Here is an 18,733-nt window from a genome sequence, read left to right as displayed (position 1 = left end):
GATTGTACTCGAAAGAGTTGCAATCTGTGACTGTTGATAACTCGAAAGAATATTTGCACTGTGGCTGAGAGAGCAGGCAGGGGCTAGGCACCTTGTGACGAGTGGGTCACTTCCTGACCCCTCAAAACCTCTCTTTCAACTACATGGCCCAAATCATGAATGCAATGGCATACTCTCAATTGCCTTGATGGGCGCAACTGCAATATTCAATAAGTTCAACACCATCTGGAACAAAGCAGTTCACCTGAATGATGCCTCTACCACTGGACTCACTCTACAACGGTCATCACATTACAGCTTTAGTATGTGAAATCCACATGATTTGTTGTCACTGGTCAATATCCTGAAAGAATATAAGTGTGAGGGCACCATCACCATAAGGGCTGCAGCAATTCAAGAACAGTGCCCATCACCAACTTCAGGGTCTTGCCAGTACTGACAACATTCCAGGAGCAAATAAAAAAAAAATAGCAAAACGGTCTCAGCTTCAAGATAAAATTTTAAAAACTCAAATTTATTACCAATGTGCAGGAATTTTAATATTTCAGATGGACTGTGAAAAGGTTTGTGTTCACCTTCTGTTCCAAAGTTGTGGCTGATTAGATTCTTTAAATAGACTGTAGCCAAAAACCGTCAGTACAGTTGTAAATTTTGAAGAGAAAGATTAAATATAATTAATTGCTTACTACAAAACTGACAGTCTGCTTTTGATGTGAATACTGGCTCTGCTACAATGAGATAGTTATCTTTATCCTATCTTGCAACAATCCAAGTCCAGCGGAGGCAAAGCTTGGATATGTGTCAGTTCAAATGATCTAAGCTAAAGGTGCTCGTTATGCGAGTTATGCTGTAGCGTCAAAATGACAACAAGCCGTATTTCAGGTACAGGTGCTGTGGAAACACCAATTACCTCAATGGTTTCTACAGCACCAAGCGCAACATAAAATTGTCCCATATGTGCTGCTGTTTTCTAATCATACACAATCTTTTTTTGTATTCAGTCACTGGATGTGGGCGGCGCTGGTTGGACAGCATTTATTGCCTATCCCTAATTGCCTTTGAGAAGGTAGTGGTGGTCTGTCTTCTTGAACCACTGCAGGCCATGTTGCAGGAACACCCACAGTGCTGCTAGGAAGGGTGTTCCAGGATTTTGGCCCAGCGACAGTGAAGGAACGGCGATATAATTCCAAGTGAGGACTTGGAGGGGGACTTGCAGGTGGCAGTGTTCCCATGCATCTGCTGCCCTTGCCCTTCTAGATGATGGAGGTAATGGATTCGGAAGGTGCTGTCGTAGGAGCCTTGGTGAGTTTCTGCAGTGCATCCTGTAGATCGTACACACTGCTGCCATTGTGCGTCGGTGGTGAAGGGTGTGAACGTTGAAGGTGGTGGATGGGGTGCCAATCAAGCGGGCTGTTTTGTCCTGGATGGTGTCAAGCTCTTCGAGTGTTGTTGAAGCCGCACTCATCCAGGAAAGTGGAGGGTATTCCATCACACTCCTGACTTGTGCCTTGTAGATGGTGGACAGGCTTTTGGGAATCAGGAAGTGAGTTACTTGCCGCAGATTTCCCAGCTTCTGACCTGCTCTTTTACGCACAGTATTTATATGGCTGGTCCAGTTCAGTTTCTGGTCAATGGTAACCCCCAGGATGTTGATAGTGGGGGATTCAGGGATGGTAATGCCATTGAATATCAAGGGGTGATGGTTAGATTCTCTCTTGTTGGAGATGGTCATTGCCTGGTAGTTGTGTGGCATGAATGTTACTTCCAACTATCAGCCCAAGCTGAAATATTGTCCAGGTCTTGCTGTATATGGATAGAGACTGCTTCAGTATCTGAGGAGTCACAAATGGTGTTGAACATTGTGTAATCATCAGCGAACATCCCCAATTCTGACCTTAGGATGGAAGGAAGGTCATTGATGAAGCAGCTGAAGATGGTTTGGCCTAGGACACCACCCCAATCACCATATTCAACATTCAGTCCCTCCACCACCGACGCGCAGCAGCAACAGCGTGTACGATCTACAAGATGCACTGCAGCAACTCACCAAATCTCCTCAACAGCACCTTCCAAACCTGCCACCTCTGCCACCTAGAAGGACAAGGGCAGCAGATGCATAGAAACATCACCACCTGCAAGCTAAGCCAGTCACCACCTTGACTTGGAACTATATCGCCATTCCTTCACAGTTGCTGGGTCAAAATCCTGGAGCTCCCTCCCTACAGCATTGTGGGTGTACCTACACCACATGGACCGCAGTGGTTCAAGATGGCGGCTCACCACTGCCTTCTCTCTCTTAGGGATGGACAATAAATGCTGGTCTGGCCAGCGACGCCCACTTACCATGAAAAATAAAAGAATGCATTAATTACACAACTTTTTTTCTGGATTGATTTCAGACAAAATGATATACCAGCCTCAACATTTTACAAATACAGCAAATACACATGATTATTTTGATGGCTTCAACAATCAACATGCAGTGCTGCTGATCAGTGAATTATATAGAAAATAATGGATACTCGAGCATGATGGGCAGCAACAATACTACATAAATGATGGCTGATTAGAAATATATGTTGTATATTAATCTTACAACTAGCGTGGATGTCACATGTCAAATGTCACTTCAAAATGTGTCAAAGTAAGAGAAAGAAGGACAATCAGTTTGTGCTAGTTTCATCTAACCTAGAACTACCAAATAACCTGATTGCAGATTGGTTATTTTACTTTTGGGGTTAATAACGGAATTAGAACAGAAATATGCTTCACTCTCTATGGGTTACTAAGTAAAGACACCGTCCTGTCTAAACAGATCAGGAACAGTTTTTGGTTGAATATTACAGCCCATTATGCAGCCAGATCACATCTACATTGCAAAATTGATTTTGGATTACATAAGTCAAAAGGCCAATTTGTTCCAGCGTGCCCTGATTCAATACATGGTCACCACTGCATTTGAAATACAGGCATATCCAGGAATTGCAGAAGCTCTGTGCTATATTCAGAAAAAAGGTTTGTTCTACAGAACCTATCAAATGGCCACTTAGAGTACATATATTCAGCAATCTTCTTAATACTTATGAATCTGATCTCCAAGCCATTTTTATACTTCAGCTCCAAAACTTTTGTTGAGGCACAGTGTAAGTCAGATTAACATTAATATTTTATTTTGGTCTTCTTATTTAAAGGAGGGAAATAATTGCATTGGAGGTTGTTGAGAAGATTCACTAGGGTGATTCCTGGTACGAAGGGTAAAAGCAAAATACTGCGGAAGCTGGAAATCTGAAACAAAAACAAAAATAGCTGGAAAAACTCAGCAGGTCTGACAGCATCTGCGCGGAGAGGAAGACAGTTAACGTTTCGAGTCCGTATGACTCTTCAACAGAACTAAAGAAAAATAGAAATGAGGTGAAATATAAGCTGGTTGAGGGGAGTGGGACAGGTAGAGCTGGAAAGAGGGCCAGTGATAGGTGGAGGCAAAGAAGAGATTGCCAAAGATGTCATAGACAAAAGGACAAAGGGGTGTTGACAGTGGTGTTATTAGCTAAAGGATGTCCTAATGGTGACATTAAGGGTAGAAAGCAGGACGAGCAAGTGACAGATGGCCCTAGTGGGGATGGGGTAGGGATCAAAATAGGCTAAAAGGTGGAGATAAAACAATGGATGGAAATAAATTTAAAAATATTAGTAGAAATAAGTAGGAAAAGAAAAATATATTAAAAAAATATATAAATTATTGGAAAAGGGGGGATCGGAAAGGGGGCGGGGATGGAGGAGAGAGTTCATGATCTGAAGTTGTTGAACTCAATGTTAAGTTTGGAAGGCTGTAAAGTGCCTAATCGGAAGATGAGGTGCTGTTCCTCCAGATTGCGTTGAGCTTCACTGGAACATTGCAACAGGCCAAGGACGGACATGTGGGCATGAGAGCAGGGTGGTGTGTTGAAATGGCAAGTGACAGGGAGGTCTGGGTCTTGCTTGCGGACAGACCGAAGGTGTTCTGCAAAGCGGTCGCCCTGGTTTGAAGGGGTTGTCTTATGAGGAAATGTTGAGCAGTTTGGGCTTTTACACTTCGGAATTAAGAAAGGGAGGTGGTCATACATAAACATAAGATTCTGAGGGGGCTTGAGAGGGTAGATGCTGAGAGGATGTTTCCCCTCATAGCAGAATCTAGAACTAGGGGGCACAATTTCAGAATTTGTGGTCATTCATTTAATATGGAGAGGAGGTGAAATTTAATCTTTGAGAAAGTTGTGAATCTTTCTACCTCAAGGGGCTTCAAGGTTGAGACTAACAGATTCTTTCAATTGGATGGGAGTCAAGGGTTATGGGGAACAGACAGGAAAGTGGAGTTGAGGCCAGGATCAGTTCAGCCATGATCTTATTTATTGGTGGAGCAAGCTGAAGGGGCTGAATGGCCTATTCCTACTCCTATATATTATGTTCTTCTAAACACACTGTAGGTGTTTAATTACTATATTTCAGCCAGTATTTCTTTTTTTTTTAAGGGCAAGTCTTTCAGAATTTGTATTCTGTTCCAAAATTTTTAGAACTACTTTGCAAATTGAGAAGAAAGGAAGTCTCTGAAGGTTTGATCTTCAGTAATCAAATCACGAGTTAAAATTTAGATTTCAACCAGCTTAAAGAAACATGAGACAAATACAATATTAGATGTTGCTAGTTTGGACACAATTTACCTTGCTTGAACACGATTAATATTTAAAATTCCACTATAATTTAATTTTCCAGAATAAAGGGTCTACAAAGGTGGTTATTAATAGAATGGAAATAGGCTGTAATCTTGCTGCATATTGGTTCCCAGTCCAAATAGATAAATGTAACATATGGCTGCTTCATGACCCAGATGTCAGGGAAGTCACAAGAGGCAGTGCTTATCTTGACCTGGTAACAATAAGTCACCCAGATAATATAGAGGGAGTGGAAACCATGATACTCTTCAGAGCCAGCAGTCACAATATATTCAATCTGACATGATCTGGGTTCAAAAACGTGATGGAGATAGTCATCCATGTACTTAATATTTTAAACGATTGGTGTTTTGAACACTTCCTATATATGCAACATTTACTTTCTGTAAAACTTTTTTCATTCCACTTTCTTGGTAACACCCTTGCTCTTCATCAAACAGCATGTCCTCTGATTCACTATGTGTAATGTCTTGGAAGATTTGCTACTATTACTTGTCGCAAGGCAATGCCCCTTTATTTTTGAAAATATGATTTTTCAACTTTCAACTGACTGGAAATTTTGCACCTGAACTGAGACAGGGCAAACTGCTTAAAAATGCAAGGCCATATTCCAAGGTGAAGGTGAGAAACAAACAAATCATCCTCAGGGGTGTATGAAGAGAGAGATATTTCCTATAATCCAGAGTCGCATTGAAATTCGTAGCAGTCTAAGGAAGAAAAATGCAAAGTACTGGATATTGAAACAATGGCTGCCACAGACAGGCCCAGCCAAAACCTCTTGGAAATACACAATGGGCGAAGTGCTTCAAGGCAAGGCTACCCAGCGACAAGAGAGAAGTTGCAAGTGGCACAAGCGATATCAAGACTTCAGCAGAAGAAACAGGCTGAAGGCTGTTCCCGCTCTCTTTTGGAATAAGAGTGTTGCCCAGATCGAGAAGCCGACTCTACCAGAAACATACCAGTGAACCGAGATCTTGTAATAATTGCAATATCTTCTACACCTGACCGTATCCAAGAAGCCAACTAACCTAAATCGGCCACGGCATTTAAAATCAATGCCTCAAGGACAATCAAAGAGCACTTAACCGTATATTCTTTTACCTTTATTCAATGGACTCTAACTCCCTTTATTTCTGATACCGGTGTCTGTGGGGGCCTGAATGATTGCACGAGGGCTGAATGCATGACGTTGCGCTTTTATTATTTTTCTTGGGTTTGTTCTTTCTTTGACTCAAGAAAATCTTATTTGATTGGCTCCTTATTGCTCACAGCTTAAATAGTTAAATGAATTATGATTTGGAAAAGGCATATCTTCATGAAAAAGAAACTCAAACATTTGTTGTGACCAAAAAGGTTGAATAGACGGGAGCCAGTTCCCCCCTTCTCACCTGGTCAAAACATACTTTTAAGGGGTTTTGAGAAAATAAGAGCTTACCACAATGACTGGGGGCATTTGATCAACAACACTTCATGATGAACAAGCGGAACAGCTTTAAAGACATAATGCTGAGCACACAGGATTAAAAATGCACACACATGATTAATAATATGCTAAGCAATCTTGACCCCAAACGTTAGCAACTTAATTAGAAAAAAAGAGGTAAAAACCTACATGACGAGAGGACAAAGAGGCTGAAATAGATCTGGAAAATAGCACAATGCAGACCCAAAGCATGAAAGTAAGAAATTCTTTTAGTTTTATAAGGTAAAAAGAGAAATGAGAGCCCTAAAAGATGGTAACATGAACTAAACTGAGGATGAGCACAAGTATATTCTAGTTAATATTAAATGATTGCTTCCTTTCAGTATTCATTAGGGAAGACATGAACATGTCTTCTCAAAACAGTAATATTCTAAGCCGAAATTAATGAGATATAAATGAGGTGGAAATTCTAAACAAGCTGAAAGGGTTCTCAACAAATAAATCCCTTGGGATGGACCAACAAGACACAATAGATGACATTTATGAACCACTGAAGCCACTAAACACCAGGGTGGTCCAGAGAAATTAGAAGTAGGCAAACATTTTCAAAAGGTCCATTTTCAGAAAAGGTAACAAAACAGATGCAAGCAACTGCAAGCCAATTAGTCATGCATCAATGCTCTGCAAAATAATGGAACTGATCATGCGCAATCCTGAGAATACTTGTACTACAATATCGCAGTAAACAGCACCCAATGTAGATTCAGAAAGGTAATATTGCTTGACCCCAAAGTTTTTTTACGATGTGGCATCCCAGGTGGGATATGGAAGGCTCTACTTGTGGTGTGCCTTGACTTCAAAATGGCACTTGAGGGAGCTCCTCATGAAAGATTAGAATATTTAAAGTAGTAAGGATTCTCATGCTGCTAATGAAAAGGAAATTGGTTGGAGGGTAGGGATTGGTCAGCACCTGTTGGAGGAGAATTCCATTGGTGGAGGGGGGTGGTGGGCATGGGGCAAATGCTGAGTGGAATCATTGTTAGAATCTCTCTTTCTAACTTACATTAACTACTTATTGAAGAAGCTTAGTCCAAATTGATCAAATTTACTGATTACATCAAACCAGAAGGGGAAGTTGAGCTTGATGAGGAGGATAAGATACTACAAAATATGCAAAACATGGAAGTATGCAGATAAAATTTCATACAGACAAGTTCAAAGTATAGCACACCAGAAGGCATTGGGGACAAAACCCCTAAAAGTTTCAATGAACTCAACAATCAACATGATCTAACTACACAGAGCTTTAATCAAAGCAAACAGAACACTGGACTACATATCCAAAATAGTAGAATTGAATTGAAGATGGAGAGCATCATGTTGAAATCGTACAGTGCTCTTTTCAGACCATACCTTGATCACGACTTGTTCCAATTCCCAAAACAAAAAGTCATTCGAGCTGGGGGGATTGTTGGAAGAAGAGCCACAAGACCGAACGTACGAACAACAAACGAGGAAGAGAAGGCCATTCAACCCCTCGAGTTCGCTCTGTCATTCAATAAGATCATGGCTGATATGACTATGGCCTCAACTCCACTTTCCTTCCTACCCCCATACCCTTTGACTCCTTTGTCGATCAAGAATCTAACTCAGCCTTAAAAATATTAAAAGACCCTGCCTCCACAGGTCTCTGGGCAAGAGAGTTCCACAGGCTCACAACCCTCAGAGAAAAGATTTCTTCTTGTCTCGGTCTTAAACAAGAGATCCCTTATTTTTAAACTGTGTCCCCCAGTTCTAGTCTCTTCCACAAGGTGAAACGTCCTCCCTGCATCACCCTATCATGTCCCCTCAGGATCTTATATGTTTCAATAAGGTCACCTCTCATTCTTCTAAACTCCAATGGATACAGGTCCAACATTTCCTCATAGGATAACCCCTTCATCCCAGGAAGCAGCCAAGGGAACCTTCTCTGAACTGCTTCTAATGCAATTATGTCCTTTCTTAAAGGAGACGACCAAAACCATATACAGTACTCCAGGTATCCTACACAACTGTAACAAAACTGTAGCCTACCTTATATTCCATTCCCCTTACAATAATCGACAACATTCCATTTGCCTTCCTAATCACTTGCTGTGCCTGCATACTGTTTGTGATTCACGTACCAGGACACCCAGGTCTCTCTGTACCTCAGAATTCTGCAATCTCTCCCCATTTAAATAATACGCTACACTTTTATTCTTTCTGCCAAAGTGGACAAATTCACTTTTTCCCACATTATGCTCCATCTGCCAAATGTCTATATCCTTCTGCAGACTCCTTATGTCCTCTTCACAACTTAACTTTCCCATCTGTGTCATCAGAAAAATTAGTAACCATATATTCAATTCCTTCATCCAAGTCATTTATATATATTGTAAGTAGTTGAGGCCCCAGCACTGATCCCTGTGGTACTCCACTCGTTACATCTTTCCAAAGTGAAAATGATCCATTTATGCCTACTCTGTTTTCTGTTAGCTAACCAATCCTCTATCCATGCTAACATGTTACCCTTACATCATGAGCTCTTATTTTGTATAGTAACCTTGATGTGGCACCTTGTCAAATGCCTTCTGGAAATGTAAGTACATCACATCCACAGGTTCCCCTTCATCCATATTGCTTGTTACTTCCTCAAAGAACTCCCATAAATAATTGAACTAAATGCTTGAATAAAGTGAATTGTAGCATTAAAAGATCAAATTGTGAGGAAAGATGGGAGAAACTTAAGACTTGTCTGCCTTGAAAGAAGGTAATCTGATAGGAGCACATAAACTGGTAAAGGCAAATCCAGAACACTATGAAATTAAAGCATTACAGGTAGGACAGGAGATTCAGGGTTAAAGTAGAAAAAGGCAAATTTAGAATGGTGTAGAGCAGAGTCAGGTGGAATTGAGTAAAACTGTTGGTGTCAATTTGTGGGGAGGGTGGGATTGGGGGAACGGGGGTGGGAGAGCAGTCATACTGTTCTTAAAGAATAAGATTACCTTTCTTATCTGCCTCCAGCACATATTGTACAGAGTTTCAATGAAATTACTTTCTGTAGATGACAAATGAAATTTCCACTCCCAGAAGTGCTTTTACAACCTTAGATTTAAAAAAGTATCACCAAAACCCACATTATAAAAATATGATTCCTTCTGGGATTTAAAAAAAATTTTTGCTTAAAGAGCAAGTGTGGTTGAAATCTGACAGAGTGGTTCGAATTAATGAGGCTTTTGGAAAACTTTTAAAGTGACATAGTCAGGAAATCGGGGATGATTCCGCATCAGCTCTGCACTAATTCAGTTCCCTTACATGGTCAGATTCAGTATCCTAATAAGGGGACTGCAGCAGTCATGGTGCAGACCTAGCAAAACAAAGGTCTTCAGTTCAACTGTGGCCAGTTTACATTTAACAAATCTGATCATTTAATGGGCTGGCAGCAAGAAGAATGATCAAACCTGCTGAATTTTCACCAAAAATTCAAACTGGTCCATTTATATCTTTCAGGGAAGGAAAGTTTTTTTTATTTATTCGTTCATGGGATGTGGACATCACGATTGTCCATCCTTCACTGCCCTCAAGAAATTGATGGTGAGCTGCCTTTTTGAACTGCTGCTACAGTCCATGTGTTGTAGGTAGTCTCACAGAGCTGGTAGGGAGTTCCAGGGTTTTGACCTAGCAACAGTGAAGGAAAGTCGATATAGTTCCAAGCCAGGGCTGTGTGTGGCGTGGGGGAACTTGCAGGTGGTGGTGTTCCCATGCATCTGATGCCCATGTCCTTCTAAGTGGTACAGGTCACCAGGGTTTGGAATGTGCCTTGGTGAGTTGCTGCAATACATCTTGTAGATCATACACACTGCTGCTAATGTACAGTGGTGGTGGGAGTGAATGCCTAATATGGTGGATAGGGGTCCAATCAAGCAGGCTGCTTTGTCCTGCATGGCATTGAGCTTCTTGAGTGTTGTTGGGGTTGCATTCAACAAGGCAAATGGAGAGTATTCTATCACATTCCTGACTTGTGCCTTGTGGATGGTGAACAGATTTTGGGGAGTCAGGAGGCAAACTACTCTCAGAATTCTCAGCCTCTGACTTGCTCTTGTAGCCACAGTATTTATATGGATGGTCCAGTTCAGCTTCTGGTCAATGGTAACCCCAGGATATTGACTTTAGGGGATTTGACAATGGTAATGCCATTGAATGTCATGGGGAGATGGTCAGATTCTTAGTTATTGCAGATGGTCATTGCCTGGCACTTGTCGTGAATGTTACTCATCACTTATCACTCCAAGCTTGAATATTTTCAAGGTCTTGTTGCATATCTAGTATCTGAGGAGTTGCAGATAGTACTGAACACTGCACAATCATCAGCAAACATCCCCACTTCTGGCCTTATGATGGAGGGAAGGTGACTGACGAAGCAGCTGAAGGTGGTTGGGTCTAGGCACTGGGGAATTCCTGCGGTAGTGTCCCTGGACTGAGATGATTGACCTCCAACACCCACAACCATATTCCTTTGTGCGAGGTAGGATTTCAACCAGTGGAGAGTTTCCCCCCCACCGATTCACATTGACTTCAGTTTTGCTAGGGCTTCTTGATGCGGCACTTGGTCAAATGCTGCCTTGACGTCAAGGGCAGTCACTCTCACCTCACACAACTCCAGTACTCCAATACGTGGTCAACTCTGAATGCCCTTTGAAATGACCTTGCATGCTACGTAGTTGTGATATAATTTTAGATCATATCTAACAGTAATAAGCCCCAATAGACTCTGAAATTTCGTCATACTAGTATTTGTACACTGGTGCATTAAGTTGAGAGCTATCCCACAGAGAGGTCAAGCAAGAGCCCGACAAAGTCATTTTCACAGACTCCTCTAAGCACCCCGGTGCATCAACAACTTGTATTTATATAGTACCTTTAACACAGCAAAACAGTCTACGGCGTAAATTTTATCCTGTGCCATTAGCAAAATAGATCCACCGGAGGGGAAGTCACATTCAGGTAGGAGTGCCCTTAGGACTGGAGTCCTCAACACTGGCTCCTGCTCCATTGATGAAGTATCATGGCTTCATATTAAATAAAATCAAAGAAACCTCCAGCTGATCACCTTTTAACCACATCCCCACCAGCTGACAAATCCATACACCTGAATACCATTTAGTGGAGACACAGAGGTAAATATATTCGAGATGGGGAGGGAGATGGAAGGGCAGGTGTTATTATCAATGCCAAGTCAAAGGCTTCTAGACTGGGCCTCCATCAGATGATGAAGGAACCAATGAGTGTAATCCACGTGATATCCTCACTTACCCACATGTCTATCAACCATTGCATTGTAGGAGAATCACACATTGTCTTCATGAAAACAAGGTTGTATTTGTAGCACTGCAGCTAAGAAAGACAGGTGTAGAAGCCCTAAACTGGATGTCCTTGAGACTCTGTGGACCTTCAACAACAAGATTGTATAATACAATCTGCAATCTCATGCTGCTCACATCTCTCTCACTTCTATTACCAACATGCTTGCAGCCTATCACTGATAAGCTTATAGACAAATCATGGTTCAGTGGGAAATATAAAAGGGTATGCCATGAGTTGTACCAGGCTTAATTCAGGATGAGCACCAAGTTACTGAAGCCACAACACAGGACTATCTGTGCGCTAAATATCAAAAGCAATAGTTTACATTCAGGGCTAAGTGGTTCCAAACCAACAGATGGGAGCAAAACATCCTACTGGGTGCAGTCAAGAACAGGGGTGGACAATTAGATAACTAACATAAGGAGGAGGTTCCATAAACACTTTCACAACTGCCAGGCAATGACCATTGCCAGCAAGAAACACACTACTAGCACCATCATTACCAAGTCTCCCACTGTTAATATTATGGGGGGCGGGGGTCACCACTGACCACAGATTGGGTATTCTGAGGCGAGTGGCTTACTTCCTTAACCGTCAAGGCCATTCCCCATCTTCTATAAGGCTCAAAGCACAAGTGTGATTAAATAGAGCCTACTTGCCCGGTTGGGCGCAGCTGCAATAACACCTATGGAGCTTAATATCATCCAGAAAAGGGGATATTGATACCTCTACAACTGGACTCAATGTACACTCTTTCAGTACCAACGCACTGTGGCTGCAGTATATACCATCCACTGGATACACTGATGTAGCTCAGCAAGCTTACTTTGAAAGCACCTTGGGACCTCTATGACCAAGGATGGCAAAAGGAGCAAGATCATAGGAATACCAGTATCCCCAAGTTCTGCTCTAACTTACATCCCATCCTGACTTGATATTTACCACCAAATCTCCACGGTCACAGTAATTTCCTACCCAACACCATCTTGGGAGCACCAGGGCTGCAGTGGCTCAAAAAGGTTGGCCAGTACCATCTCAAGGCAACAAAGAACAGGCATCATGCAAATATATCAAATAAAATATCAGCTATCATCATCATGAAAAACAAGTCATTGAAAACATACAGAGCAAAAGGACGTTAGCCAACCTTAAACAGTTCAGAGCCAATTTTTAAAAGTGCTCATGACAACAGATCCATTTTTAAAATAATAATTCTCAACAAAGTGCCAACCTTGAAAAGCCCAAAGTCCTTGATGGAATTAGGCAGCAGTTATGCCAGTAAGCCATATTGACACCGACTTGAAGAGAGTTTTGAAAAACACTCAAAAAGCTCCTTTATGGCTATTTCAGTAGCTGCTGTTTGTAAGGCCTATATGTCTGCAAATATTTGTTTTCAACAAAAATTACATCTGGCCAAGAACAGTCTTTGCATAAATTATATTATTCACATATCAACTCTGTCTCAAGCCTGTGACATCTGTTAAAGAACAAAGCAATTGACTACCTAGAGTAGAGTGGAACGGTGATTATTCAATATAATGGAGAGGATATCCCAAACTACTGTACACTGCGTATTTCCCTTCTCCAACAGCACTCACTCATACACCCGGAAGCAAGATAGGCCTGCTAAAACTGATCAGCTGATTTACCATTTACACCAACAGAAACCCAAGAGAGTTGGCCAAAAGTACTACACAAACCCTAGCTTTAAGATCAGCATTACACAGTAGCTATTACTCTCCTACCATCCGTCAATAGCCCATTTTCTGAAATAAAAAAGATGACAGACCAGATCATCACTTGATTCCAATTAAATGCAAAAATTCTTAAATAATGGAGATTGCAGTTTACTGGGAGCATAGATAATAATCAAGGTCCCTTCAATGTTTAAAACGCATTTTTCACTGTTACATCAAAATAGTGGGAAACTCCAGGACTACAACCTTTCCCTCAGTATTAAACAAGGATTTATTCCCAGAACAGCAATTGGTTACAAACATAATTACATTGTAAAACATTTCTACTTCACAAAGTTTTCAAAGTTGACAGGCACACATCACAATGCAAATAAACTTACCTTCAAAATCTTCATTGTTATCTGGAGCTGCTGCAGGTTCAGTTAATTTCCGACCTCCCATCTTTTACACTCAGTTGATAATGCAAAACTGCAAATTAAACAAATTTTAAATGCAATAAAAGTTCAAGACTTCTTATACATAATAGTTAAGCTTTCTCAATACAACACGGGTTTCTGATCCAGAGCTAAACAAAGAACATCTGCACAAAACTGTGTTATCTTAATAGCTAGAATGGCACTTGCTACAATTGTCCACCTGAAACTGGGAGGTGCGGGTCCTAATAAAGACAAATCATCAGGTAGTTTATCTGTCAGAGAGGTTTTGGCATAGTTATGGGATTGCTGCACCACCTCCCAACTAAAGGATGGAAGCAGGGCAAAGAGAGACAAAATTATAAAGGTAACAGCTAATGCAATGTAGAGTTTATCATATGGTCCCTTATACCAATCCTCCATGTGTGCAATTAACAAAGAAAGTTTAGATTAATTGTGATTTCTCACAACTGGCGATTAAATACTACTGTTTTCCAAAGTAAAGGGCACTTAATAGCTAAAATCCTAATTAATTCAAATAAATACATAAAAGGAGCAGGCTTCCATTCAAAAAGTCTTGTAAAGCTATCAGTTCTTCCAATAATCGAATCGTTTGTTACAAATGGTCACTGATCTACTCTAATGACACTAAGATGTGAAATATTACCTTCTTCCACTCCAACTGTACATTTTTCTCCAAGAGTGAATCTGTCTTAGAATGTGATAGCACTTGCAACCAACAAGTGCCCCACCCCCTCATTTAAAGGAAGACCCAAGAGCCCCAGGGGAAATATCAGTCTAATCAAATATCACATCTTAACAACCCTGCCATGACCATAAGTTCATTACAGCAAGTGACAAAACTGAATTTGATACACCAGGTAATTTCTATGACAAGACAAAAAGAGATAAAATTACAAATATTAATACTACAAAGATTAGCTAGCTCACTAATGTCCTGCAGAAAGGAACTCTACCACCCCAGGGAGGTTGAGCATACCTGCAGACAGAATGGAAATGCTTAGCAATGTGTATTTGGTTTCTCCGATGAAGAGGAGACCATCTCAGTGCACGAGATTAGAGGCAGGTTGTAAGCTTCTGCATTAGCTCTTTTTCCAAATCCCTCAGGTTGACCACCCACCCAACCTCCAGCCTTTTTATTAGACATAGATTATCGTGAGGTTTTGAGCAGCTGATCCAAAGTGCTAACCTGTCTTTTACACAGATGCCAACTGACCAGATGTGTATTTCCAGCATCTTGTGTTTCTGTCAGGAGAGTCATGATCTGCAATTCTGTTACTCAAGGTCTAAGTGTGTCAGACCATAAATCGCTCTATGCAAAATAAAAACAACAGAATATTCCCTTCATCAGTCTAACAAAAACGATGTAGAATTACAATTTCTTTATTGATAAATGTGTTTAAACATCCAGATTGTGATCAAAACGAACCATTCCAGAATGAATCTATCCTCTTAATAAGACTGAGCTCCTTTAACATCTCACATATATATCTAAGTTACAGCCTTTCTCTAACATGTACATTTAGTACCAAACTTTTACGAATATCAACTGAACTGAAACTGATCTTAAGTCATCGTTCAATTAAGTCCATCGTTCCCACTGTCAAATCAGTCAGTAGTTAAATCATTCCAAATGTACTCTTGGTATGAAATCTTCAGTGAGTTCAGAAATATTTACACCCAAGGGACAGGAAGGAGCTAAGACATGTGCTTTTTATGTGAACAGTCAAAACCAAGTCCTGCTTCTTGCATGAAAAACCATGTTGCCTTAATGTTAACCTTCAAGGTACCAAAATCGCCTACTGCTAAACAGGAAGTGGCAGTACACTCAACTATAAATAAATGGTGATGCTAGGACATCAGAAGTAAGCAAATTTTTGTTAAATAATATCTACAAGTTGTTCATGGAACTTATACTTTTAGTTTTATACCTTTTTGGCTATGCTTTCCTACTGTCAATAGTTGTCAAAATAACAGATAAGTGAACAGATTTTTAGTCTGGTTCTGGTACAAGTGAAAACTAAACAAGAATAGTGAATTGGAAAATTTCTTCCAATGCTATTAAGACTGCAGATTGTTTTGTAACTGAAGTATATTGTAAACAATTGTTCCAAAGCAGTGAACACTTTAGCCAAGGAATGAGTTGAGCAAATTTTTAAAAGGACCTGTGACCAAATAACAATTTAGCTTAAAATGTGTAATAAACCATTGCAATGGTGTGTGTCAATTCCAAAGGATTTAACATCACATTTCAGAGTTTAATGTAGCCTAATAATTAGAATCCTACAGTACAGAAGGCTAACACTCAGCCCATCATTCCTGTTCCAGCTCCTGAAAGAGCTAGCAACTTAGTCCATTCCTCTGCCCACTCTACAAACCATTGTCATGTTATTTGTCAGTTTCCCTTTTGAAAATGTGCTGTGCATTCTTATAAACATAACTAGATACAGATTGCAGGAAATGGTACATACAGAAAAGTGAAAGTATTGAGCAAGAAAGTGGAACAACAAAAAATTAACTGTTGGGAGTTTTATTGCAAATTGGAATTCTCTACAACATAACTGAAGATTATTCCAACTGCTCCACACCACCCCTGGGGTGCAGATTATACCCAATTTTTTCATTCCCCCCCACCCCAGGGGCAGATTATACCCAGACTCCTCTGCACCCGGGGTGTAGACTATACCCAATCTCCCTCACCCCACCTGGGGTGTAGATTATACCCAATCTCTCCCCCACCACCCCACCCGGGGTGTAGTTATACCCAATCTCTCCCACCTCCCCCCCCCCCACCCCCAACCCGGAGTGCAGATTATACCCAATCACCCCCCCCCCACCCTACCTGGGGTGCAGGTTATACTCAATCTCCACCCCCCCCCCACTCGGGGTGCAGATTATACCCAATCTACCCCCCACCCAGGTGCACATTATACCCAATTTCCTCCTCCCCCACCAAGGGTGCAGATTATACCCTATCTCCCCCCCCAACCCGGTGTGCAGATTATACTGAATCTCACCCCCCCACCCACCCGGGGTGAAGATTATACCCAATCCCTCCCCCACCCCAGGTGAAGATTATTCTCAGTTTCATTCCCCCGGGTGAAGATTATTCCCAGATGCCCCCACCCCAGTGAAGATTATTCCCAGTCCCCGCCCGGTGAAGATTCTCAATTTCCCCCCGCCCGGGTGAAGATTATTCCCAATCTCACCCCCACCCCCCCGACCCAGGTGAAGATTATTCCCAATTCCCCCCACCGGGTGAAGATTATTCCCAGTCCTCCCCCCGGGTGAAATTTATTCCCAGTCCTCCTCCCGGGTGAAGATTATTCCCAGTCCCCCGCGGGTGAAGATTATTCCCAGTCCCCCCCCCCCCCCCCCCGGGTGAAGATTATTCCCAGTTCCCCCCCAGGTGAAGATTATCCCCCCCCCCCCGCCCCAGGTGAAGATTATTTCCCCCCCCTCCCCCCCACCCCGGGTGAAGATTATTCCCAGTCCCCCCCCCCGGGGTGAGGATTAGAGGATTATCCCCCCCCCCCCCCCCCCCCCCGGGGTGATTATTCCACCCTCACCCCCCCCTCCTCCCGGGTGATTATTCCACCCCCACCCCCCCCTCCTCCCGGGTGATTATTCCACCCCCACCCCCCCCTCCTCCCGGGTGATTATTCCACCCCCACCCCCCCCTCCTCCCCGGTGATTATTCCACCCCCACCCCCCCCTCCTCCCGGGTGATTATTCCACCCCCACCCCCCCCTCCTCCCGGGTGATTATTCCCAGTCCCCCCCGCCCCGGGTGAGGATTATTCGCAGTTCCCCCCCCCCCCGGGTGATTATTCCCAGTCCCCCCCGGGTGAGGATTATTCCCAGTCCCCCCCCCCGGGGTGAGGATTATTCCCCCCCCCCCCCCCCGGGTGAGGATTATTTCCCCCCCCCGGGTGAGGATTATTCCCCCCCCCCCGGGGTGAGGATTATTTCCCCCCCCCCCCCCCGGGGTGATTATTATTCCCCCCCCCCCGGGGTGATTATTATTCCCCCCCCCCCCCCCCGGGTGATTATTATTCCCAGTCTCCCAGTTGTTTACAGTAATTAATCCGTGTGTTTTTGTTCTTTATTTACAATCAGTCTCTGCCCCTCCCCCTCCCCCGGCACAGCCCGTGTGTCCTCCGGGCCCCGGGTTCCCGCGCTCCCGCCCCGGCCCCGGCCTCGGCCTCTCCCCACCCGGGCCAACCGGAGGCGCAGGGCCTGTTCCCCGGCTCCGCCGCCCGGACAAAGGCGCCTCCGGGCCTCCGCCTCGGCTCTCCGGCGACCGGGCGACCACATCGCCGGGCCTCAGGGCCGCAGCTCACGGCCCCCGAATCACCCCAGCTGGAGGCCCAAGGCGGCCGCACACGCACTTTGTAAAGTCCCCGGGCCCGAACCTCTGGCGCTCTCCCTCACCCCCGCCGCCGCCGCCCCGGGCCGGCCGGCCGGCCCTACCCTACCTGAGTCCGAGGCCCGCTCTCTCCGCTTTAGCTCAGTCCCTGAGGCCTCATGTGATCATCGTCGTCCCGACCCACAACTGATTCCGATGAGAATGCGCCCGTTCTCGGCCCCCAAGCGCCTTGAGAAGCGACTCACTCACTGCGGAAACGCGGGGCCCCGAGCCTCACGGCCACATGTCGCTGAGTGGGGGAGGGGAACGGCAGTCCCGGCCCTGGCCACTGGCGGCGCTGTGTGCCCCTGCAGTCCCGGTACCAGTCACTGGCGGCGCTGTGCGCCCCTGCAGTCCCTGTTCCAGTCACTGGCGGCGCTGTGTGCACTGCAGTCCCGGTACCAGTCACTGGCGGCGCTGTGTGCCCTGCAGTCCCGGTACCAGTCACTGGTGTCACTGTGTGCCCTGCAGTCCCGGTACCAGTCACTGGCGGCGTTGTGTGCCCAGCAGTCCCGGTACCAGTCACTGGCGGCGCTGTGTGCCCTGCAGTCCCGGTACAGTCACTGGTGTCGCTGTGTGCCCTGCAGTCCCGGTACAGTCACTGGTGGCGTTGTGTGCCCAGCAGTCCCGGTACCAGCCACTGGTGTCGCTGTGTGCCCTGCAGTCCCTGTGCTGGCC

At 43.8% G+C, this 18,733-nt stretch overlaps 1 protein-coding gene across 5 annotated transcripts in view; it reads right to left on the bottom strand.

Annotated features, from left to right (window-relative positions):
* Positions 1-18,315, bottom strand: part of scaf11 (SR-related CTD-associated factor 11) — a 116,574-nt gene extending 98,259 nt beyond the window's left edge. For 2 of the 5 annotated variants that reach the window (XM_078567857.1, XM_078567855.1), the window contains exons 1-2: positions 18,126-18,315; positions 13,595-13,682 (exon numbers count right to left, since the gene is read on the bottom strand). In XM_078567857.1, coding sequence (XP_078423983.1) covers positions 13,595-13,655 — 61 coding nt within the window. In that variant the 5' untranslated portion in view covers positions 13,656-13,682; positions 18,126-18,315. Of the gene's footprint in view, positions 1-13,594; positions 13,683-14,837; positions 14,962-18,125 lie in introns of those variants that run through there. The other 3 variants (XM_078567856.1, XM_078567858.1, XM_078567859.1) reach the window with 3 other exon arrangements.
* Positions 18,316-18,733: the final 418 nt, after the last annotated feature.

This window comes from Cetorhinus maximus, chromosome 22 (genome assembly GCF_964194155.1).
Source record: "Cetorhinus maximus chromosome 22, sCetMax3.hap1.1, whole genome shotgun sequence".
NCBI classification, from domain to species: Eukaryota; Metazoa; Chordata; class Chondrichthyes; order Lamniformes; family Cetorhinidae; genus Cetorhinus; species Cetorhinus maximus.
The sequence above is the reverse complement of the archived record's forward strand: the minus strand, read 5'-3'. Positions and strand labels throughout refer to the sequence as shown.